Source organism: Bufo bufo, chromosome 3, assembly GCF_905171765.1.
Source record: "Bufo bufo chromosome 3, aBufBuf1.1, whole genome shotgun sequence".
Classification (NCBI taxonomy): Eukaryota; Metazoa; Chordata; class Amphibia; order Anura; family Bufonidae; genus Bufo; species Bufo bufo.
In genome coordinates, this window is record NC_053391.1 from 488296317 (window position 1) to 488323139 (window position 26823).

General features: G+C 41.1%; 1 protein-coding gene across 1 annotated transcript in view; it reads right to left on the bottom strand.

The window, feature by feature from the left end:
• HS6ST3 (heparan sulfate 6-O-sulfotransferase 3) overlaps positions 1-23173 on the bottom strand; it is a 1004185-nt gene extending 981012 nt beyond the window's left edge. Inside the window, exon 1 of the mRNA XM_040425305.1 lies at positions 22611-23173. Coding sequence (XP_040281239.1) covers positions 22611-23170 — 560 coding nt within the window. The 5' untranslated portion in view covers positions 23171-23173. The remainder of the gene's footprint in view (positions 1-22610) is intronic.
• Between the last annotated feature and the right edge of the window lie 3650 nt (positions 23174-26823).

Here is a 26823-nt window from a genome sequence, read left to right on the forward strand (position 1 = left end):
CACCTTTTCTTAGAACTCTGCATTGTGCTGCTCTTCTGTTATTCCTCCTGCTGATGTATGAATAATGTGACAGCTGGACGTTCCTATTCCTCTTGTCAATATGATGTGTTCCTACACAGCCTTACACACTTCATCACTAACTGGAGAGTGCCAGAGAGACATGATCCCTATCATTATGGACAACACAGTTATTTATTAAAATCTAGTAGTTTTCCAGGAGGTTTACCCAGTCTTTTAAATTTGCATCCTAGCCTAGAATAATTATTGAAAAATCTATACTCACCTGTGCTCCGACACTCAGTTCTGGCTCCATGGCACCCTTCCTCTCATCACTGGTCTTCCAGTCCCCATTTGTCAATATATAGGGCCATGTATGTCACTGCAGCCAATGACTGGCCTCACTGGTAACGTGTCCCCAAATGGCACTACATAGTATATGGAGCTGTGCCTGGTTCCAGAGCACTGAGTGATCTACAATTTTCTGACTGGCATGGGTGCCAGGTGTTGGACCCCTTTTAATCTCATTTCTATGAGCCCTTTAAGGATGCTGTGATTTCATTTGTTTTCTCATCTCTGTATTCCAAAATCCATACATTTTTCATTTTATTCCATCAGCGTAGCCCTGTAACTTTTAAGAATATTTTGAGGGGGAATGGAAAAAAACATTGAAGGGGTTGCCTCATTTCAGCAAGTAGCATTTACCATGTAGAGAAAGTTGATACAAGGCCCCTACTAATGTATTGTGATTGTCTATTTTGCTTCCATTCATGGTTTGATTCATTTTTCTATCACATTAGACACTGCTCGTTTCCATGGTTACGACCACCCTGTAATCAATCAGCGGTGGTCATGCTAGCACACTGCACAAAAAAGCACCAGCCTCTCTGGTAACCAGGACCATAGGAGAAGACATAGGCAGATGCTTTTTCCTATAGTGTGCAAGCACAGCCACCACTGATTGATTGCAGGGTGGTCGTAACCATGGAAACAAGCAGTGTATAATGTGATGAGAAAATGAATCCAGCCAGCAAAGGAAGCAATATGGGTAATAATAATACATTAGTAAGTGCCTTGTATTAACTTTCTCTACATGATAAATGCCATTTGCCAAGAGAGACAACCCCTTTAATTCCACCATGTTTTTTTGGGTTTGTTTTGCTGCGTGTATAAATAATATATTAACTTTATTCGACAGGTCATTATAATCACAGGGATACCAAAATATCACTTTTTATGTATTACCTAATAAAAAAAAACTTTTGTTTTACAAAATTAATTTGTCTTTGTTTTGCTGCATTCCAGTGCGCCTAACATTTATGATGGGTTGTTTTTTGCAAGATGACTTGTAGTTTACATTGGTACCAATGTTTAGGAGGACTGATAAACGGAAAACAGCAATTCTGGCATGATTTTTACATCTTTATTTTACAGGGTTCTCAGTTGCATGATAAATAATATATTCACTTTATAATGAAGGGATTTTCTGAGAGGATTTTTTTGTCAATGGGGCAGAACGGGAACAAGTAAAGAAGCACTATTCACCTCACCAATTTCCCGCTGCCCCCTTTCCAATGCTGCTAACCGTCTCCACATCCTTATCTCAGCTCAACACACAGGAAAGGCCTGTAGATGGCTGCTCAGCTAATCACTGGCTGAGGTGGGTAACTTCTGTGGTAAGTGACTTCAAGGACCACAGCAGCATCAGAATGGCAATGATGAGGGACTGGAGAGGTGAGTAATGCTTCTTTTTCATTTTTTTTAACCCACTCTACCTCATTAAAAAAAGAATGATCCTATGATGATGAGCCTATGGGGAAAACCCAGCAAAGGTTGAATTCCAATACAGTGGGACAAAAAGCAATACAGAGTTTCCCCAAAAAATAAGGACTGAGGGTGAGACATGAAATAATATAGCCTCTGTTAAAATTCTCCTCCCCAGCACTCAGCTCTGGCTCCTGGCCTGCCTGCACTTTACTTCCGGTCTCATCTGAATGAATGGGGACGAGTGCACAACTGCAACATATCACTACTCGGTCACGTGTCACTTTGGGAACACTATCAATAAGGCCATTCATTGGCTGCAGTGGCACACATGACGCCATCCATCTGACAGAAGGGGACCAGAACTGTAATGCATAAAGCCTGGGATCCAGGATGCCAGAACTGAGCTTTTCTTCACAGGTCCCACTATCTGGGTGGATTTAAAAAATAAAAAAATAAAAATCTAAGACAACTTTGTTAAGGAAAGATATGGTTACCCAGTATTTCTATAATTTATTATGGAAAATGAGATGAGATGGTATATGATGTAAATGTGAAACCTTCTTCCTTATTTAAAGCAAGCATTCAATTCAAGGAAACTTCCTATCATCATAACCCTGTCACTAATATTATTAGATTTTATTAAAGAAGACTCTGCATATTCACTTTGTGACAGTATTAAAAGTGTGCGCTCCCCATGTCTATGCACTGGTTCCCATAACTACAAATAATGTCCATATAATTCACTGAGTAGCCAGAAAGCCATCAAACCTTGTGGCAACCACTGCAAATGCATGCTGATTTATAAGCATCTTGTATGGGGATGGAATGAGAAAAATAAATGTTTTCATAGGCAAATGTCCGTAAATCAAACCAATATAGAGGTAATGCATCTGCAAGGCGCTGCTTGAACACAGTGGTATATATTTATTAGCATTTTTTACTATCCCTGCAAGAAAATGTTTTATGTTGTGTATTTTCATCTGTGAATATATAGTATAGTAAAATGTATACACTATAGTACATAGTGTGCGTTTGTACATATTTTTAATGTGGATTTTTTTTTTTAATGCTTATGTGTCTAGCTATTTCTGTTAGATACTTATTATGGTGCCCTAGTGTTTTAGTTTTTTTATTGCTTTTCTCACAGAACATTTACCTCATACCCAGTGCCAATAAGAAGAATTCACTTTGAATGCACCAATTCTTGTTGTATGACCTAATCAATAACACAGTTACTCTTTCTCCTGCAGACAAGAGGATTTGAATGGTGATTTACTGAGCTTGTGTGTTTGCCACCACTGTAACAAGTACAATGCATTCGGAAAGTCTTCAGACTGTTTCTTTTTTCATATTTTGTTATGTTGTAGCCTTGTGCTAAAAAAAAGTTTTACCCCATCAATCTGCACTCAATACCCCATAATGAGAAAGTGAAAATTGAATTTTAGACATATTTATTTTCAAATGTATATAAAAAAAAAAATCGGAATGGACATAGGTAGAGAGATTTTTTTGTGTCTTATTGGTCCATTTTTTTTTATTTCATTTGTGGCCCAATCGATTCTACATGAATTAAAAATGCTTTAATTGGCCAGAAAATTGGTATATGACACTGTGAGGTCCTGTAGGACTTCAGATCTTCTCACTGTCTCTTTTTAAAAAATAATTTTGCAAAATTTTGCACTTTCTCTCCTTCTCCTGTCCCTTTTATGCTCTTTAACACAATAACAGCTATAGCAAATAATGTCAGAATGACACTGACATATGTTTTTTTTCTGTAATTTAAAGACTTTGTCTTCTACAAACACACTGCACACTGGTATTGACAATAGTAATAATGCAGTTTTTTCAGTTAAATTAAACATTTTCACTAAAACGGGTATAATAATGCAGGTTTTCCAGTAAAACACGTCCACTAACATGGGTATACCAATGGCGTTACAGTAAAATGCTTCAACTTTACAGTTACTGAACAGTATCTTGCAGTAATATAGTGTGTTCACTAGCACAGGTATACTAAATGTGTTATTGCAGTAAAATGTCTTTGCAAATTTGCTGTAATTGAAAGGTATCATGCAATAATACAATGAATTTATTATCACAGGTATACTAACAGCATTATTACAGTAAAATGCCTTTGCTGTAACTGAACAATATCTTGCAGTAATACAATGTGTTCATTAACATTTTTATACTATGGGTGTTATTGCAGTAAAATGCCTTTGCTGTAATTAAACTATATCTTGCCATAATGCAATGCATTTAATAACATGTAAAATGCATTTTCAACTTTGCTGTAACTGAAAGGTATCTTGCAGGAAACACTGTGCATTCAATAACGCAGGCAGTGGCGTAGGGATCGCCATAGCAACCATAGCAGTGGCTATGGGGCCCTACGCCACTGGGGGGCCCGTCCGATCGCATTCAGTTTTTTATTTTTTTTATTAACACACACAGACACTACACACAGGCAGCCAGGAGGTGGCGTAACTACCGGGGATGCAGCTGCTTCGGGGCCCGACAGTTTATTTTCAAGTTAGTTAAATATTGATGTCTTAATGTTCAGGGCCCCCTTCACAGCAGCAGTCTTAATGTTCAGGCCCCCTCGCTAATGTGATCTAATCTTACTGTATTCTAAAGTCTCCTGATGTGTCTGGGATTCGAACCCACAGTGTATCAGAGGCAAAGCATTTACCCTCACAACCATAAAGGAGGCATTGCAACTGATTGAAAAAATTTGACACTTCTACTGTTATAGCTGGCTAAGTGTACATCTATACATATGACAGCTGCCCCAACACACCCAGCACTGCTATATCTCTATGTGACAGCTATCCCAGCACACTCAGCTCTGCTATATCTCAATATATGAGCAGCTGTCATGTGTATAGATGTACACTTAGCCAGCTATAACAGTAGAAGTCTCATAATTTTTCAGTCAGCAGCAAGGCAGCTCTTTTGGTCTTGTGGTTAGGTGCTCTGCCTCTGATACAGAAAGGTCGTGGGTTCGAATATCAGCAGAAACCTTTTCTGAAATACAAGCAGTGACTCCATGTATGGACATACAGGGCGGGACACAGGAAGAGGCTGCATCGCATCGCTGACATGGAGGTAAGTAGAAGTGTTTATTATTTTGTTTTTAATACCCGACTGTTACTGCCATGGGGGGAGCGGGGGGCACTTGATACTGGCACATGGGGGGAGGGGGGTTGGTACCTGACCTGATACTGGTACCTGGGGGGGGGTTGGCACCTGATACTGACTGGCACATGGGGGGGGGGAAAGGCACCTGATACTGTGGATGGCACTGTTTAGGGGAGGGGGATCTGTGTATGGCACTATTTAGGGGAGGGGGGATCTGTTGATGGCACTATTTAGGGGAGGGGGGGATCTGTTGATGGCACTATTTAGGGGAGGGGTATCTGTGGATGGCACTGTTTAGGGGAGAGGGATCTGTGTATGGCACTATTTAGGGGAGGGGGATCTGTGTATGGCACTATTTAGGGGAGGGGGGATCTGTTGATGGCACTATTTAGGGGAGGGGGATCTGTTGATGGCACTATTTAGGGGAGGGGGATCTGTGGATGGAACTGTTTAGGGGAGAGGGATCTGTGGATGGCACTATTTAGGGGAGGGGGGTCTGTGGATGGCACTATTTAGGGGAGGGGGATCTGTGTATGGCACTATTTAGGGAAGGGGGGATCTGTTGATGGCACTATTTAGGGGAGGGGGATCTGTGGATGGCACTGTTTAGGGGAGGGGGATCTGTGGATGGCACTGTCATGGGGAGGGGGATCTGTGGATGGCACTATTTAGGGGAGGGGGGATCTGTTGATGGCACTGTTTAGGGGAGGGGGATCTGTGGATGGCACTATTTAGGGGAGGGGGATCTGTGGATGGCACTATTTAGGGGAGGGGGATCTGTGGATGGCACTATTTAGGGGAGGGGGATCTGTGGATGGCACTATTTAGGGGAGGGGGATCTGTGGATGGCACTATTTAGGGGAGGCGGATCTGTGGATGGCACTATTTAGGGGAGGGGGATCTGTGGATGGCACTATTTAGAGGAGGGGGATCTGTGGATGGCACTATTTAGGGGAGGGGGATCTGTGGATGGCACTATTTAGGGGAGGGGGATCTGTGGATGGCACTATTTAGGGGAGGGGGATCTGTTGATGGCACTATTTAGGGGAGGGGGATCTGTGGATGGCACGGGGGGGGGGCCCATAAATTTTTTTTGCTATGGGGTCCATGCATTTCTAGCTACGCCCCTGAACGCAGGTATAGTAAAGGTGCTATTATCATAAAATGCATTTTCAAAATTGCTTTACCTGAACAGTATCTTGCAGAAATAGAATGCATAATTGTATAGGAATGGCGTGGCACTCTGTCTTAGGTGCTTGTTGTTATGGCTTCCCAGCCTAATATAAGTAGTAAAGATAATATAAAGAGTATGGTGGCTCTCTATCGCCTTTCACTATGAATGGAAAATCTACCTCAGACCCAACTATTCATAAGTGGCTAAATTTGAAAGGCTTTTTTAGATGTAATACCTGTCCGAATTGTAAAAAAACACTTTTTTCGAAGAAAACAACAGAAGTCTTATCTACTTCGAATGGTTTTAAACATGAAATTAAAGATTTTCTGACATGCAATAGTAAAAATGTAATATATATCCTTCAGTGCCCTTGCGATAAACAATATATTGGACGCACGAAAAGGACTCTGAAGGAGAGAGTTTCTGAGCACTTTACAAAAATTAGGACTGGATCAGACAAACATACTGTCTCCAGACATTTCAAATTACATCATAATCAAAATCCAAATGTCTTATCTTTTGCAGCCATTGAAAGGGTCAAACCCCATTGGAGAGGCGGGGACCTCATTAAACAAATGTCCCGTATTGAGTCTAGATTTATTTTTAATTTTGATTCAATTATACCTATGGGCTTGAATGCCGAATCCGAACTCTACGGCTTTCTTTAACACCCACTTAGGTTGGGCGCCCCTCATCTGACTCAGGCCCAGAGGTGGTTTGTTTTACCCACTCTGGTCCTTCTCGGATGGAGGGCTCCCAATCCCTTCACTCTCCTTGGGTTTTTTCTCCTTTGAAATGGCTTCTGAAAAAGTCACCGGATAAACATTCGGAAGATCTATTGTAGAACACCCACGAAACAATTAGTGAAATAATTACTGAAAAATAAAATTGAAAATAGACAAATGAGGAAGTGTACGATTGTTTTTTAAATTATAATTGTTTTTTAAATTATAATCTTTTCGCATGTGTCTTGTATTTTTACACATTTTATCCATTTTAACCTACATTTGATATTAGGAACATAAAAAGCGATTTTTTAATTATATATGAATTCTTTTTGATATATTATATAAACTGCACTCAATGGTTGTATTAAACTTTAATCTATTAATTTCTGATATATAGAATGTTTTAACTCACATTTTTTTTTTGCTTTTGTGGTACATTATATGCCATAACCATCTAAGACATTTGTTATCAACATGTATACATATGGAGAATCATTACCGATAAAAAAAATTTAAAAACGCATGAAAAACGCATGAAAATCGCATGGGTCAAAAAAAAACGCATTTGCGTTTTTCAGAAAATTATACTATTGGGATATAGATGGTGCTATATATATCTACATATATATGTATTAGATGCTGTTAAACACTTTTAGAAAAATTTCCTGGAAAAGTTTGTGTTTTCTGTTTAGGTATAACCTGCAGGATTCTGAGAAAACGCATGGGAAAAATACATAAGAGTTAGATGAATCGCACCTGCGTTTTTTCAGAGCATTATTTGTTATAGACTGCATTGTATGTTGATATATAACTCTATGATAGATTATTTAAAAGAGTTATTTGTGAGATATTGGCTTTTGTAGTTATGTCTGATAAGCTTTTTATTCCATACCGGGTTTTATATGCAATTAACTGAAACAAGCTGTCAGATCCACTCCAGATTTCCCTTTTTGCCCAATTATGGAGGATTTTGGGTATAAAAAGGGGCTTATTTCTTCTTGCGGGCTACCACTGAGGAAGGGGCTAGGAAAAGACCCAAAAACGCGTCTGGTTTCAAAAGACCCGCACATCAGCTGATGGACGTTCTGATTTTAATAACTGGAATCGACTTCTTCTTACCCTGATGGACTTTTGTGGCATATAGCGAACATCCAAACCCTTGAAGTGATAGAGCTGTATTCAAAAACTTCTCTACTAAAGAATCTCTACACGGAGGGCTATACCGTTCACACTGCTCCTGCTGAACCGCTACTAACAGGTACCGCCGAACCTGACTCCATCAGCCACGTGGGACGCCACCGTGTGCTACAGTCAGACAGCATTCTGCAAGAGTTAGTGTTCTTTTTTTCGCATTGCCATACAGGGAACATTGACTGAATAATATTTAATCGATATAATAACTGTAAGTCTATATCGAATTTCAGTCTGGACATTTATTCGAAAATTTGTTCTTATATTTATTCGAACATTTATCTTCTTATGGTCGAAAAAATTTTTTCACAGTGTCGAATATATTGAACTGATATCGATTCTTTTTCTTCTAATCAGCATACCCTTTTTCACTCAAGTTGCATATATTAATCTTTTGTACACCACCGCAAATGAAATATTAATGTTTTTTATTTGAATGCTTTTTATCCGAATAATTTCCATATTATATTTTTTAAGGTGTATTTTTATTGTGTAATTTGTTATATGCTTATTTTGTTTTACCTTTTGGATCTATATATCGGTGCAAATAAATATAATAATTTTTGAATAGTCTGTGTGTGGTCCATTGGGAGAGTGCTCAGCCTTTCTATACACATTGCTAATATAAGTAGTAGATATAAACAACAGCACTAATTGTTTGCAGAATTCAATCTTTATTCATAAGGCAACTTCACATTCAAGTGACGTTTCGGTCAAAAATGACCTTTTTCAAACACTGTGAGACAATATAAATAATATAAAGTAGTAAAAATTGAATGACATCAAGTGTGAACATGTTTAAAGAAAATAAATGCTCAATTTGCATCATAGAGTTAACAGGTCTGAATACTAATTTCTAGACATTGGATTCATGTCATAAAACATTGCATCGGAACCCTCGACACACGGCGCAGTGCTCCTATCCTCTTCACATGCCATGCAGCCATATCCGGATGAGAACATATATTTGGACTTATTTCTTTTGGACACAGTCCTGCTTTTGGAGACTTTATGCCTATATTTATCCATTGTCCACCCTGGAACGCATCCCATTTCCGGTTTCCGGATGTCATTTCCGGTGCCCGGGATATTTAAGTGAGTTTCACTCCATAAGGGCTAGCATATACATAGGTGTGTATACACCATTCTCAAGCTCGTTTTTCTACATGCACCTTCTCCCATTTACTTCTCTGGCAACTTGATAAATTTAACCCCTTCATTGGGGCACCCGGTTCCTCTTTCTAATTAGTGATTTCATTTATTTTACTTAACTTTATTTACTTGTTATGTTTAACCTTACATTTTCAGTGCAGTTTAAGGCCTATATTTCTATATGTCCTTGACTATTCCAGATAGCTATGTAAACCTACATATATTGTCTTCCTTGGGAATCGTGTATTTTACTCCTCACATATGCCTTGTTCAACTAACCTTATATTGTTACTCCTAAGCCGTTCATGAGCTCTGCGCATTCAGTTATTATTGCTTTTGTATTTTTACGATTTCTGACATGTCTAATATGTTTTATGACATGAATCCAATGTCTAGAAATTAGAATTCAGACCTTTTAACCCCTATGATGCAAATTGAGCATTTATTTTCTTTAAACATGTTCACACATGATGTCATTTTATTTTGACTACTTGATATTATTTATATTGTCTCACAGTGTTTGAAAAAGGTCAATTTTGACCGAAACGTCACTTGAATGAGACGTTGCCTTATGAATAAAGATTGAATTCTGCATACAATTGGAGTGCTGTTGTTTATATCTACTAGGAATAGAATGCATTCATTAAGATGGGTATACTAAAGGAGACAATTGCTCAGCATTTGCAGCAGAATGTATGCTATTGGGGTGCTGGCAATAAGCCTATGTTTTACAAAATAAAGGGTGGCTGGTTGTCCATATACAGACATGAATGTGTGACCAGTCCCTCACTCATGCTATGCTTTAACTGATAAAACCCTAAAATTTACCCAATTATATCTCCCCATAGTGTCACTTGTACAACTAAATTACTGACTTTCCTGTAATAGCTTTTTGTCAGACACAGCCAAGACACATGCTCTCGGATCGCAAGTTGAACACAGAATAGCATTCTATGACAGTCACAGCAAAAGAACCTGCCTGAATCCTGCCCCTAATCGACTAATCAGACAGGCAGGCTCTCAGACCATCAGGGAAAGCCCTCCCCTCACTGTCAAATGATCCTTTATCTTCATCATCCTTCCTGTTTTTCCAGCCAATTTTGACAGCAAAATGTCTCTGGGCACCATTTTTGTGAGATACATCTGAAGCAAATCACCAAAGCTTTGGATTTGTTTTGCTGATTAATTTTTGTGAAATTTGCAATGAAACCAATTAGATTAGAATTGATTCATTTATCTGTAGACATACGCATTCAGGCCCTTTGCTATGACACTTGAAATTTAGTATGTGGGGCCTCCTATTTCTCCTATAACACCTTGGTTGGAGTCCATGCGTGCTACATTCAGTTGATTGGACATAATTTAGAAAGATATACTCATGCCTATATAGGGTCTCACAGCTGATAATGTACATCAGATGAAAAGCCTAGTCAAGACAAGGAAAGAACTGCCTACAGAGCTCACAGACAGCAATATGTGGAATGCAATTTAAATTGACCCTGATAAATGTTGGGTTATGGTTAACCCATATTTTCAAAAAGCCATTTGATCACTAAAGCTCTATTTACACTCGGGGGGCAGTGGCTAAGAGTTTTATTCTGCCACTAGCTGAAAGATTCTTACACAGAAGTACAGGTATAGTACACCACAGTATCTGACAGTGTCATAGGGATAGATAGGTTGTGTGCACCAACCACACCCCAAGCCGATAGATGTGCTAGCTAAACAAAGCAGAAGCAATGACAGGGTATTTTAATTTTAAGCTTTAGAGTTTATTTGAGCAATGCGGGAATAAAGATAAGTAATTAAGAAGGGAAGTGTAAACTGAATGATAAATGTAAAAAGGGTTTTAGTGGCCAAATGGCTTTTTAAAAATAAGATATATGTGGAGTCACACAGACTTGGAGAAGGGTACAAAGACATTTCTGCTGCACTGAAAGATTCCAAGAACACAGTAGCCTCCATCATTCCTAAATGAAAGAAGTTTGGAACAACCAAGACTCTTCCTAGAACTGGTTGCCCCACCAAAGTAATTAGGGAGACATGCCTAGGTATAATAGGTGACCAAGAATCTAATAGTCACTGTGGTTGGGCTCCAAAGATCCTTTGTGTAGATGTGAGAAACATTTAGAAGGTCAAACATCACTACAGCCAGCAATCTGCACTTTATAGCATAGTAGCCAGAAAGAAGCCTCTCCTCAGTAAAAGATACATGAAAGCCCACTTGAGGTTTGCAAAAAAAGTACCTAAAGGACTCTCAGACTGTGAGAAACACAATTATCTGGCCTGTTGAAACCAAGATTGAACTTTTTGGAAACCAGACACTGTTAATCACCTGCCCAATACCATTCCTACAGTGAAGTATGGTGGTGACAGCATCATGCTATGAGAGTGTTTTTCAGTGGCTGGAACAGGGATAATGGGCAGGGTTGAGGTAAAGCTGCATGGAGCAAAGTGGAAAGATATTCTTAATGAAAATCCTATGCTCTGGACCTTAGACTGGGCTGAAGCTTCACCTTCCAAGAAGATAATGACCATAAGCACACAGCCAAGACAACAAAGGAGAAACCTGAAAATGGCTGTCTACTGACTATCCCCGTAAAACCTGACATAGCTTGAGAGGATCTGCAGATTATAATAGCAGAATATTCCCAAATTCAAGAGTGCAAACCTTGTGGCAACATTCCCAACAAGACTGAAGGTTGCTATTGCTGCCAAAGATGCTTCAGTTAATTACTAAGGCTTTGAATGTTAATGCAAGATTTTAGTTCTTTCTTTTCAATAAATTAGCAAAGAGTTTGAACATTCTGCTTTAAAAAAATAGGGCATGTCCTGTTCAGTTTTTTTCATAGCTAGGCAGACCCCATACAATTGAAGTGGACTGGCAAGGCAGGAAGAAACTGTGTGTCCAGTGGGCACTTCTCCCCATGCCCAGCTGTTTGTAAAACAATGAGAGCGCCTGTTAGTATTTCAAGATGCCCATGTTTCAAGCAGCATGAAACTGCTGACAGTCCCTCTTTAATTTTATAGCCTTAAAAGTAAAAAAAAAAAATCTACTTTGCTTATTGTCGTCTGATTAAATTAGTTTCCAGAAATTATGCAGCGACACATGAGGCACCTCACTCCAATAAGTGTGTTAGGGACACTTTTGTGAATAGTTCAAGGATTTGAGATTGAATAAGAGTTGCATTGGGAGAATGCCAGTGATTGGGGGGGATGGGAGTATTCTAATCTCATACAAACCTTATGATCTTATGTCTAGCAGCTATTACGTTTCCAATAGAGAGTCTATAAAGCATAAAACTTTTACTACAATCGGGTATTACCCAACACATTCACTGCTAAACACTGTTAAAAAATAGTAACAAAAAAATCAATTGTCCCATTAAAAAACTGTTTGTTCCACTCTTCCTAAAAGTTTCTTAGTATGAAAATGTGCTTCATTGCTCCTTTCATAATAGACATGGTATAAGTTGCATTCATTGTTCAAAAATAAGAAAAAAAAAGTGTATCATTAGCAGAACAAATAAAGTGTACCACTGAAGGGAGATCCATGCGAAGGTTGCTAATGGAGCATCAAATCATCTGCACCACAGCAATTACAGTATAGAATAGCTTGCTTGATTAGTTTCCAAATCACATATTTTACTTCAGCAAAAAAAAAAAAGATAGTTATTAAGCCTATCAGTGTAACTAGTTTTACTATTTGGGGAATATACTGGAAAAGATTTGCTGAGGAAAGTGCGACTAAATAGTAGAACATAGTGTAATGTGAATTAAATATGTGTTTAAGGCCTCTTGCACACTGCAGTTCTGTGCATTGGGGGCCGCAATATGCGGTCCCCAATGCACAGGCACCATACGTGTGGCTGCAGCGGCTGATCCAGACCCGTTCAACTTGAATGGGTCTGTGATCTGTCCGCACCGTAAAAAAGTTGAACAAGTGAATGGGTCAGATTCCATGATGCGGAGAGCATGTTGCCGGTGCCTGTATATTGCGGAGCCACTGTTTGTGGGCCGCAATATGGGCCACGGACGGCAGTGGCCCTGTGCATGAGGCGTAAGGCTGAGTTCACATCAGCGTTCAGCCTTTCCGTTCTCCTGCTCCATTATAGGAGCACGAAAACGGAAAGGACGGATTCAGCACATAACTGAGCCGAACGTAGCCTACGGGCCCCATAGACTATAACGGGGTCCATTAGGTTTCCGCTCAAAGGAAAATGCAGGACTTTTGTCTCCACTTCAAAAATCTTCCTTTGAGTGAAAACCTAACGGACCCCATTATAGTCTATGGGGCCTGTAGGCTACATTCGGCTCAGTTATGAGCCGAATCCGTCCTTTCCATTCTCCTGTTCCCATAATGGAGCAGAAGAACGGAAAAGCTGAACGCTGATGTGAACTCAGCCTAATATGTGTTTTAGGTGCCGTACACCTTCAATAGCTGAGAAACATTCAGCTGACAGCCATTTCTCCCATACACATTCAATCTTGGTTCAGCTGAGCCTGCTCGTGTTTACAATGGCAAGAGAGGAGAAAGCTACTGCCAGATACCTCTGGCGAAACTTTATATTTTCGTAGAAAGAAAGGATCAGGCATGAAATTCAACATGCCCAATCCTTCTTTCCCTGATATCATCTGTCAGTGGAGGGTTGAGAGGACCCCATACATAGTGAAAAGTTGGCAGGTTCAGTGACAGTCTAATGTACTCATTTGACAGATTTAAAAAGTTCCGAAAAAAGTATCATAGCTGCGAGGGATCATATAATTTAACTGATCACTGCCTATTTTTTTTTCATAAAACATAAAGCACACTAGCCATGAGGTCCCATGAGTAACAGGAAAATGTCTAGCTGCCCAGAAGATGTTGCCAAATTCGTAATAACATGTGCACAAGTTTACTTAATTTGCCAATATGCAAGCCTCCTAGAAACTTGATAACTGCATACACTTGTCAACATAAAGAACAATCTCCCCAGTGCTATTGGCTGTCCCCCCATCGCTAGATGTTTTCATCTGCGGGATGGGGAGATGCAGCAGTGGCTGGCATCAGAAGCAATGCGGGTGTCGGGGAGTGAGGTAAGTACAACCTCTGTGAGGGGCCCGGGCATATGGGGGGGCATTATAGGTCTCTTGGGTAACCCCTTTAACATATTAGTGACTGCCAATATACCTTTTCATGGCATTCACTAACAGGCTGGGGACGGTCATTTCAACATTCGATAGGACTATTTTTTCGTCATGTATAACGGAAACAAACAGAACGGTTATGTGCCCCCATAGACAGGTATTAGGATGGAGCAAAACGGAATGCCTCTTAAAGGCTTTTGTTTTGCTTTCCGCCCTAAAATTTTCATATTATAACAGAACCCATGATGGAATTCCCTAACACCAATGCGAACCCACCCTAAGACGTGCAGCTGCCATTTTAGGAAAACCTGATTTGTTACCTCGAAGTGCGAGAAAATTTGGGTTTATTGCGAATTGAAGTTTTCCTAAACTTCAGACTGAATTGCGCCTCGAATGCTTCGCTCAACACTACTTATAATAGCTGTTTTTTTTCCATCCCCAGTTGTGTGTATCCCAAAATGATGTCATTAAAAAGTTCAACTTGTCCTACAAAACACAATCCCTCATTTGGCTATATAAAAAAAAAAGTTATAGCTATTGGCAGGGTCCTTTTAACCCACCACTGACGATATGATATAAGGGGAAAGAAGGATTGGGCATGTTTAATTTCATGCCTGATCATTTCTTTCTACAAAATGATGAAGTTTCACTACAGGTGTCTGGCAGTAGCTTTCTCCTCTCTTGCCAATGAAAACACATGAATGCTCAGCCGAACCAAGAATGAATGTGTATGGGAGGAATGACTGTCAGCTGAATGTTTGTCAGCTATTGAAGGTGTACAGGAACCTAAAACAGATATTAAACACTGTAGGAAGGCACAAGGGACCATCGTAGATGGTAGATACGTGTCACCGAGGTTCCTGGCCTCTGCGAAATAAGAGCCAGTATTTCAGGTGTCAGCGCCAGTAGGTGGTTGACACTTTGTTATGAGGGGCAGGGGCAATATTCGAATTCGCGATATTTCGCGAATATTTGGGCGAATATTCGTCATATATTCGAGAATTCGCGAATTCATGATCTCCAGGCATTATTTTCTTGATTGCAAAAATTCGCATAAAATTTGCCTAAAATATTCGCATACAAATTCGCATGATCTGGTATTTTAGAGAAAAATCTAATATTCGCGATTACGAATATATTTTGCGATATTCTAAATATTCGCGAATTCTCGAAGTGTCGATATTCACGATTAAAATTTGCAATTCGAATATTCGTGATCAACACTAGTGACTACCTCTCTGACAGTGGTGCTCTGTGGAGTGCTGTGTTGGATAAGAGTCTGAGCTGGAGTTGCAGTGCCTGTAGGACTGAGGACAAAGCAAAGTCCACATAGACCCCGTGGGGTTACGGTACTGTGCAAAACCATACCTGTATTATGCTATAGATACGGGACTTTATTGTTTCTTTGAGGCCGGCTGGAGTAAGCCGGTCACTGCCGTTTACTGCCTTATTGTTTTGTCAAGAATAAAAGATAATCGTTGCTTTTCTTTCACTGCTAAAATGATGCTGCTGTGTTATTATCTGAAGGCTACCATTGGGGCAGAAAATGTACTTGGTCACGTAGACCCAAAACAGTCTGGTCACTAAGGGGTTAGTAATGAATGAATAGTACAGTATATTTGACAACATATTTAAATGGTTTTATGGGACTAAAATGCTGATTACTGATCCTTACGGTAGGATTATGGTCTTCATGACCACAGCCAGCCATCAGAACCAAGGAGCCATGGCTCTGACCACTTCAATGCTTCTCCAGTCACAGCAGCTATGACTGGCACCGAATCTCAGCCCCAATCAAGTGAGTCAGATGCCCACCAGTGAATCTAAATTGGTTAATCGATAGTGTTGTCCTGAAAACCCCGTTAATGTACCTCATGAAGTTACTAACTCTGTAAATAGCTCGATACTGACTAATTGATGCCATATTTTACAGCAATCTGAATGAGCTGACTGGTTGACAGGCACCACAAGTTCCAGCTTAACTTTACAGTGCACATATTTACTTTTGGCATCTTATGATAAAATTTGCTATTTAGAATCTGAACGTTAATTTTATTAGGTAACATCTACCTAACAACAAGTTATATCCTTGTAGGCCTTCATAATAGTTAATTATACAATATGGACGCTGGCCAAGACCGATTCCAGAGCATTGTAAATTGCCTGGCAATGGGTTGCTATGTAAATGAGCTCCTTCCATTGCACTCCCTAATGTCAGATCATCAGTGCCCTGTTTTGAGTCATTGATAATTGAAAACCATGACGATCGCCCGGGTGTTACTATTCCTGACAAATTCATTGTGCACCTTACAGCAGCGCAGCCACCAAAGGCAACATTTATGCTATCATTATTACGTTAAACATTATTTTTATGAAACCTTTATATTAGCAGGCATTAAAAGGCCAATCACACTAATAGGAGGGTGCACTTAATAATCTATATACTATTAACTAGTCAGACTCAGTACTTAAAGAGCATCTATCAGCAGGCGCAACCCTATTAAACTAGCCTACTATGGGTTGATCCTGCTTATCAAAATGGTTGCGAAAATTGGTTGATGTGTTCCTTAGAAAAAGACATTTATGCTATATGCAGGTGGAGGTTTCAGTGCAGTGGGTCTAGCCCCTCTGTGCACCTCAGATTTACAGCACTGCCACGCCCATCAGTGCACTGAAGCCATCACTTCCATCTTTTTTCTCAGGAATGTCGCATTTCACAAGAAAGGTATCATTTTATCTACCTAATCAACTTTACCAGACAGTATGCCTGGATCAATAGGGTCAATCCTGCTGAGAGATCTTCTTTAAAGTAGAAATTCTGTCTCCTTTCTTCAAGCCTATAAGACTATGGCTTAAAAAAGTGCTTATGAGGTCAGGAGAACAGAGATAAGGCTTTACATGAGCTGTCAGCTGATGGGACTGAGAAGTGATACTCTGCACACAGACTGATTTTTAACGCTTGTATCTCAAAACTGGCAGAAAATTTTCAATTAAGACCAATTTAAAAAAATGATTTTTAGCTTAGAATGCTTAAAAGTGCCCATAGCCTTTAAGCTAGATAATATGTGCAACAACATATACTCATATTAAACAAGATATACTCCTCATCAATATACATTGCTTTTTAGGTAAAAGTAGTTGTCAGATTTAGCTAACCCCCTATTTTATTTGCAAGTCTTTGGAACGAGCAAAACATAGGGGACAAGCACTAGCAGTCGGCTGATATCACTAGGGGGTGGGGGGACGTCAATGAAAATGCATCATTAAGATCAATTAATACTGATGTCTCTGCAGCATATTCCTAAACTACGCACCTCCACACATCACATCAAAGTATCCCCCAGAACACAGCATTAGGACAATGATAGTATGCCCCAGAAACATGACATCTGCCCCAAACACGTCCCCCGTCCACAAGATAGGGGATAGGTGCCTGATCAGTTGGGGTCTGACAGCTGGGGCCATGGACAATCATGAAAATGGGGATCCTGAGGTCCTCCATTAAAATGGAGCCCTGCTGCTCCATTCAACTCTATAAGACTGCCAGAGATAGCAGAGTACAAGTGCTCGGCTATCTCCATTTCATTTCACAGTTCTTCTTCACCTTCATGTCATTGTGAACTCTCGAGGAAGTTTTAGGAAACACTAATGGACTCAAAAGCTGAATTACATATCAGTGATTCTAAACTACTGCCACTGATTTTTTGGCAAGTGAATGCAATTTTCAGTTTTGATGCAGATGATAATAGACTGGAATGACTGTAAGTTATTTTTTGTAGTGAGTGACATAAAAGAGCGAGCATTATATTGAGTTATGGCGCAAAGATAAAAAATTCTACTATTCTGCTGTGGACAATCACATCGGAAGATTTTCAGATGGAAAGACATGTTCAAGGCTTAACAGAGACTTGTATGTAGCAACATGATCTCCTACTGATATACAGTACCTACTGAGGTACTAGTCGGAACCAAAGCCGAGTTCGGTTTCAAGTTTTAAAGTGGTTTTCCACTTTAAAAATCAAGTGCCGAAGTTATTCAACAAAGTCACGCCCGACTTTGTGAATAACTAAGTTTGGCTCGTCGGAGCCCATACATTCTAATACTGTACTGTACGGAGATCCATCTCCGTACTATTCCGAAGTTTTGAACGAAGCGTCTTCGGATGAAGCACCCGAAGATCGCTTTGCTCAACACTAGTTACAAAGGGTCTGCAAAAAAAAGTTGCAACACGGACATCATCCTTATTATTTTACGGACATGTGTTTTACAGAACGCAAAATACATACGGTTATGTGAATGCACCCTAAGATATAAACTATTAATAAATTCTAGTTTAGAGCCCATATTTTTCCTCATTATATGTTATTGAACATGTTCCTGGACCCATGAATAGGGTATTTCATAATAGATTCCAGCTAGCAGTGTCCATTTCTTGCCAATGTGTGGTTGACAAAGCATGTCATGAATAGTATACCACAGATAGTCAAATCAGAATTTCTTTGAAAGTAATGATTTCAGTATAACAATAATAATGTCTTATATGGCTCCTCAGCTTGATTTACTTAAAGGTGTTGCCCCATGAAAAATATTCTACTGTTTTCAAACCAGCACCTGGATCTGAATAATTTTGTAATTGCATGTAATTAAAAATTTTGTATAGCGCTGGGAGCTGATGTCCTGCTACTCACCGCTCAGCTCCCAGCGCTCCTCCCCTTACTCAGGCCCGTGGCGCTCTGAATGGTGAAACAGGAAGACTTCTCCCTGTCCCACCATTCAGCCTGCAGATGCAGATCGCGCTGCCGGCCTGTGTGTGGGCGGAGCCTGCAACCCAGTAATCTGCATAAGATCCGCCCACACAGTCCTGCAGAGTGATCTGTGTCTGCAGGGGAGAGAGGACTGTGAGCTTCAGGAACGGGACAAGGTGAGTAGTTACTGTATTTATTTATTTTTGTTTGTTTGTTTTTTAACACAGAGGGGGCACAATGGGCATTTCTACTATAGAGGGGGAACAATGGGCATTGCTAAGGTGAAGGGGGCACGATGGTCTTTTCTACTCTGGAGGGGGCACAATGGGTATTGCTAATGTGAAGGGGGCACAATGGACACTTCTACTATGGAGGGGGCACAAAGAGGCATTACAATGGATAAGTACTTTAAGGAGGCACAATGTGGGCATAACTACTGTTAGGGGGTACACATCTGTACAAGGTTGTAAAATGAGGGCAATAGTACTGTGATGGGGTCCAATTTTTTTTTAAGTATTGGGCAGGGGGTGCCAGAAAAAGGACCCACCCTGGATGCCAAACAACCTAGGCACGCCACAGTCTGTGTGGCAAACTCTACAGAGACAAGATATGGCCAAATGGAGAAGATGAGGAAAAAGAATGTCAGAGGAAACATCACTCCTGTATGATGAATATAACATCCATCCAAATATGTCTTTAGCACTGGGGCTGGGGGGTTGGATTGAGAATTTTACACATATGCATATATATCTTTTAAGACCCTAGCAATGTCCCTGCCCTGCAACGCAAGTTAGTGCCTTACTAAAATGCTGAAGTGGGAAGTTAATTAGATACATACTGCCCAGCCTGGACCCCATGACCCAACACTCATTTCTAGCTTCTTCTATGGAATCGTTTCCCCCCAACAGGTTCAATACATTATATTCTCTGGCACCTCTAGTATGATGTAGTTATGCAGATGGCATCATCTGTGTATGGACCAGAATGATGGAAATACTTTGCATGTTTACTGATACATTGAATGAGTAATTAATAATATGTTTGTTGTTAACAGAATGAAGTCAAATCTGCACCAACATAATGTACTCAACGTGAATAGCTTTCTATCTGCTTGGTGCTGCCAAAAAATGTAAGACACCACAAAAAGATTAGTATGAAATTAAACTAAGAAAAATGATAACTTATTTCAGGTCACAATCTTTTCTACCATATAATAAAGGCTACCAGAAAATGTTTTCACAAGACATAGTTATGAATATGACATTTATGAATAAATTGACAACTGGGTGTTACCAGTTTGAGGAGGTCTCCCTACACCCTATCATACTGTGTAAGGTCAGATTTCTTTGGCTAGGAGATAATACATACATCTTTAGGAGGAATAACAGAGGGATAGTACAACATACAGCTTTAAGAAAAGAATCTCCAGAATTGTTATTTCATGGGGAATACATATATGTACTAAAACAGACATGTCCAGATACCTGCAAAGCCACATTCAATCAGGTTAAATCAGACTGGCTTGCAAGGGATGTAGCATGTGTAAGGTTTACCAGGGTCATAGCTATAGGAGTTGCAGAGGTAGCAGTTGGAGTCTGAGGTGGCCCTAAAGGAAGATACCTGTATAATAAAAGGCATATGTAGGCAGGGGTCCCCTTAATGATTTTGCACTAGGGTCTAAAAGCTTCAAGTTATGCCTCTGAGGCAGACACTGCATTTATTTGAAGAAAATATCTGAAATATAATGAATAAAAAGCTATGTATTAAATTATGACAATGTGTAAGGCCATGTATATGAAACTCAAACAGAAGCATACTTGTGTATAAAATAGTATAATAAAAGGAATAATGGAGTGTAAAAAAGCAAAAGCAACAATCTCACGGGATAATGGAAATCCAGTTCAGAGTTACAATACGACTCATGGCCAAAACCTTGAAACAAAACATGTTTTTAATTCATTTTCTCTGAAGAACAGATAAACCCCCTGAAAAGACATCTGCAGCCGAGTATAAATGGGGCGAGAAAGACAGAACAGTCATCTGAAAGACACCGCATCCAAAGACTGCATGAACAATAGTTATTACAATGGAGGAAGGAGAGACCTGCAACTGAAAGCTGCTTCACTGCCCCAGTCATCATCAGGATCGCGCTGACTGCACACAGCCAAAGCCGGGGAGAGACAGGGGAGCTGAAAGACCGCAGCCAAAACGCCCCCCAGTCATCATCATTATCGCACTGAGCGCACCCACAGCTTGGGACGGGGAGAGACAGGAGATTCTATGGACTGAAAGCTACTTTATAGCCCACAGAAGTCCCAATGATCATGCTTAGTGCTGTTATCGCTTCTTCTAGCTCAACACTGCTGTACAGCCCCTGATAATCTTCATCATTACGCTGAGAAATAAACTCAGATACAGCATCCCACGTGCAACGCGATCCCCCATAGAGGAACAGAGAGTCAACTAGTAGCCACCAAGGACAGACTCTACCAAGGATATTTATCTCTAAAATATGGTCCCGACAGTGAGTATACCGTTTCACCAATATTCATTCACTGAATATCCATGATACTCCAATAAACTGCATTTTATACCGGTTGCAACCCACTGATTAGAATGGATTTGCATAAACTGTCCATTGCACACATATATATTTCTATAGTACTTGTCACATTCGAAAAGGACAATATGCGATATAGAGAGAAATAAAACTCACTGTGGTCCAAGATAATAGTTGTGCCTGTACACGCGTGTGTGTGTATATATATATATATATATATATATATATACACAGGTGAAACTTGAAAAATTAGAATATCGTGCAAAGTTCATTTATTTCAGTAATGCAACTTAAAAGGTGAAACTAACATATGAGATAGACTCATTACATGCAAAGTGAGATATTTCAAGCCTTTATTTGTTATAATTTGGATGATTATGGCTTATAGCGTATGAAACCCCAAAGTCACAATTTTGAGTTACCCTTTGCTCAGGAGATATGGATTAATTAGCCGACTAGAGTGTGACACTTTGAGCCCAGAATATTGAACCTTTTCACAATATTCTAATTTTAATTCCAATTTCTTTTAATTAGCATTACTGAAATAAATGGACTTATGCACAATATTTAAATTTTTCCAGTTTCACCTGAATATATACATATATATAGGATTACATGTCAGCTGTATATACAATATTATTTAGATATACGGTACATGTGTGAACTGTGTTCTGCATTCCTTTGCAGTCTCCCCTCCTGAATGCAGTGCAGTTCATTAAGTGTCGCTGGCAGGCAAGCAGTGCTACTGTCCATGGTGCTGAAATCTATACCCACATCACAGAGTGCTGTCCAGCTCCAGCACCTGAGGGAAGCACCTTATGCATCAAGGATAGTGCCTCAGCAGTCATGGTAGATAATAGTTGACATGTAACCCACACAGTGTACAGCCAGAAGACAATGGAAGAGCATATAAACCAGTGTGCATTATAATGCATATTAGAAGGATATGACTTATGTGCCTATTGCAATTGAACAGAGGAGAACACTGTTTGCCACCCTGAGACTTGGGTAATAGGCAGTGCACTGACCTGTGATTCTTCTGGCTGTCCTTTTTCTCCATGATAGCAGGTACACAGTTTGTGAGCTCAGTCCAGTCTGCGTGCAATCCGCAACTCCAGCCTGTAGAGAAGCGAGAGAACAACCAGGTCTCCTTCCTCCCAGGACGGTGGCAGGTGCACTTCTTCTGGCCTGGCTTGCAATCACAGGGCTGCTCCAGATGGATATTCCTCACCAAATGCCTCCCAAAAGTAGTGCCTCCTGTTTTCTGTATATGCAGGAACACAATCACATCATCCCCTTTGATATTAAAATCCACAAACCTAAAGAGGTCTTTGGCCATAAATTTGAAGGTCGGCTGGAATTTCTGAGGAATGCTGTCCTCAGGAACTTCACTCTCATCATCCTCATCCTGCCATTGAGCCTCTGCCATAGAAGAAAGCTCTGAGGAATGAGCTGCCCCTTTTAAAGAGTCTCCTGCCCGAAAATGCCATGAATTGGTCCCAGTGGGGCATATGTACTGGTAGACAATCATTACAAAGAGTACAGCAAGAACCGGGGCCAAGATCAACTTGTTGGCTCTGTCATCCATGATTCCAGGAAGGCTTTTCTCATGAATAAAGAAGGTTGAATGCACCTTTATTCTACCGGATAACATCAAGTAACGTAAGCGAGCTTGTCTTTAGATTCCAGTGTTGTAACTTGCTTCTTCACAGTGCCCATCTCTAGAGGAAATATCCTATGACAACCTTATCTCAAGGAGAGAGCAGTCACTGCATTATACAATCATTTCAATGCGGTAAGGAAGTTACAAGTGTGGGGAAGACACGTGAAGGAGCCAGATGTCACACAGCATTCTTAGCTGTCTTCTTGCATTGCCTGCACACAGGCAACCCTCGCTGTCTGCTTCACAGAATGCTAGAATTTCTAATACACACAAAGCCAATGGCAAACTGATGTCTCAGTTCTCATACCCTATCACAGGCTTCTGCTGGGAATAAACCAGACGGCATCTCCAACCAATAGAAAATGTAAACAGGGAGTAGATAGACTCCTACAATGCAGACGCCAATGAGAAGTGCACTGAGGGATAATGGAGCCCAATCAGTCAGGGGTGGGCAAGGTCTGTAAGAAACCAATGTGAGCAGGAGCTGGATGTGGAATAATCACCTTCCTCATCCACGTTCAGCTACTGCAGCACTGAGCATCTGCAGCGTCTTGGAATGTGCATTATACTAAGAGGAAAGGAGAAAATAGCTTTAGGGATCCGGAAAGGAGGATTGAACCTAAACTGCACAACTTATCCATAGAAAGCATATAAAAGGACTAATAACATTCATAAGTATACATACGATGACAGATGAGCAAAGCAATGTAAAGCCACCTGGTCATGCTCTACTACAAGTAATATTTGCAGTATATAAGACACTGGAGGATAAAATACGGAGCTTTATTCCGCCTATATGCTACATATGCAGCTTGTAATAGCAAATAATGAAACCACTAGTCACTTATAGAGGATTATTAAGACTCTAAATGAAAGGCAGCTTCTATAACAATTCCATTGAGAAACATTACACTCAAGCTCTCCTCATGGCAGCTTCCAGAGAACAATATATTTTATATCCTCATATGGTTACTGAGAACAGATCCAATCTCCGTTATTACTCAGATTATATCTGGCTGCAATAGAAAACAATCATCTGCACAAGGGTCAGAGAAGAGCTAGTGGCTTATTCTGTAGGTAGTTCTGCGGATCTGAATGCTGTACATATGACTGGTCTCTGGGGGCGCTGTATTTATCACTGCTTCTACAAAGACAGATTTGTCACACGTTGAAAGGAGCTGCGTTAAATTTCATTAAATTAGGCTGGTAAATGACAAATCTGTGTCAAGTGAAAACACGAAGTGGTTTGAGTCACTCCAGAGATTTCAAGCTCTTGTCTCTATGACTTGGTGCTGGTACGCTGCTATTTCCTGTTATCCTATTTCTGTAACACAGAAATAACACAGATGCAATGAGAGAATTGCCAAAACTAGAATACAATAATCACATGGAAAAATAGCTGATGAGATGGCATGGTTCATCTAAGCTATCCATGATTGCAGTCATTGTTTTAACCCATATGTGGCACATTTTTGTGTTATTTTTGGCCTTAGTAATGTTTCTCCTTAAAGGGGTTGTATCCTCTTCCTTTTTGACTTGCACTCCAGCTCCCTGTGCAAACCTGTACGAGCCCGCTGCCAATGCCAAACGTGTGTCACGGTCATATTGGTGTTTGACCGTGACGCGGTTGCCGTGCAGACTAGTTGCCAGAGGCAACGTGTAATTTGTGGTTTGCACGTGCACGTCCCCTTTAAGGTGTGCCTCCCTGCTGTTTGGTGAGCAAGGGGTTAATCTTCTGGCTAGTGGGACTTAAGGTGTTTCCTGGGTGTGGCCGCAAGTTTGATATAAACCTGTGGCTTGCTGGCTGGGGGCAGTTGTACTACAGCCTTGCTTGGTGTTGGAGCTTTGCTCCTTGCCTGGATGTTACAGCCCAGTCCTTGAGGGGCCACCTTATGGAACATAAATTGTCCTCCCTTTTGTACCCTCCTTGTACCTTCCTTTACCCTCACTTGTTGTATGTGTGGTGTGGGTTTATGTTCTGGGTGTGTTTAGAGTTTTGTTGGTTGTTACATGTCACCCGGTATGTTGATACCTCCGTGAGGGGGCTGGTTTCCCGGAGGGGTTAACCATTAGTCTCTATGCAGTGCTACCTGGGACTGCCGTGCTCCTTGCGGCATGGGGTCCAGGAAGTATCAGGAGTGCTGGGTACCTGTGTGTGTGTGTTGTCTGTACGGTGTCCTGTTTGGTGTGTGGGCACCTGTACTTATGCTCGGGTTCCAGTCATGGTGGCAGCGGCAGGTAAGTGAGTTTTCCGGTGTACTTACCTGCCGACCCAGATGCTGCATATGGTCATTTCCCTTCCCCCTGTTACTAGACAGCTGGAGACTCCGGTTCGTATGAGTTCCTGAGGAACCGGTTGTCTCCTATTCCTGACCCTTATGCCAGGGACCGTCAGGGTCAGCAGGATCCAGGTTCCAGTGCATGAGCCCTCCCACCTTCAGGGTTTGCTCATGCGGTCAGGAGATCAGGGTAAGGATTAGGGCGGCTGTAGGTTGTGGCTTGCTCCCTTCATCGTTGTCTGGCCTAGTAATAGTTCCCATTGTACGGTGGGGGGTTCCCCCACTCCCCACCGTGACAGTATGTTCCATAAAGGCATCTCTGTTTTGCCTTTGGAAGAGGGCCCAGCATGTGTCGCCTGCCATTTTCTGGCACGCATGCTTATCCTCCGCAGGGAGGGTGTAAGGTGAGATGCTGTTAACAGTGCGGTTCTCTGTGACAGTGGTTACAGACAGTAGATGTGAACCTTCACTTGTGTTTGCGTCTTCCCTCGTCCATGTATCAGTGGTTCTGTCGCTTGTGTTGTGGTGGCTGGCTGCATTTCTTGCATGCTGGCAGCGACTTGGTCTGAACTGTGTCTGAGTGTGGATGCAGTGATCAGTGCGGTCTCTCCTGGCTGTTTGGTGGCTGGTGCCCTGGTTCCTGTGTGTTGCTCCAGGGGCTGGCAGCAGTTCTGGGGAGACTCGCTTGCGCTGACACTGATTCTGCAACCTTTTCATATTTTTTCCCTTCCCCCATCCCTGTTTGTGGGTTCCTCACTAGCTTACCCTTTTCTGTTGGGGGGGCTTTGAGGGGTGGGAGTGTCACGGTCATATTGGTGTTTGACCGTGACGCGGTTGCCGTGCAGACTAGTTGCCAGGGGCACGTGCACTTCCCCTTTAAGGTGTGCCTCCCTTTTGTTTGGTGAGCAAGGGGTTAATCTTCTGGCTAGTGGGGATTAAGGTGTTTCCTGGGTGTGGCCGCAAGCTTGATATAAACCTGTGGATTGCTGGCTTGGGGCAGTTGTACTACAGCCTTGCTTGGTGTTGGAGCTTTACTCCTTGCCTGGGTGTTCCAGCCCAGTCCTTGAGGGCCACCTTATGGAACATAAATTGTCCTCCCTTTTCTACCCTCCTTGTACCTTTACCCTCACTTGTTGTATGTGTGGTGTGGGTTTTTGTTCTGGGTGTGTTTAGCGTTTTGTTGGTTGTTACATGTCTGGGCTTTTGTTGGTGTTGGTCCCTGTATGTATGCTATACGTCACCCGGTATGTTGATACCTCCGTGAGGGGGCTGGTTTCCCGGAGGGATTAACCGTTAGTC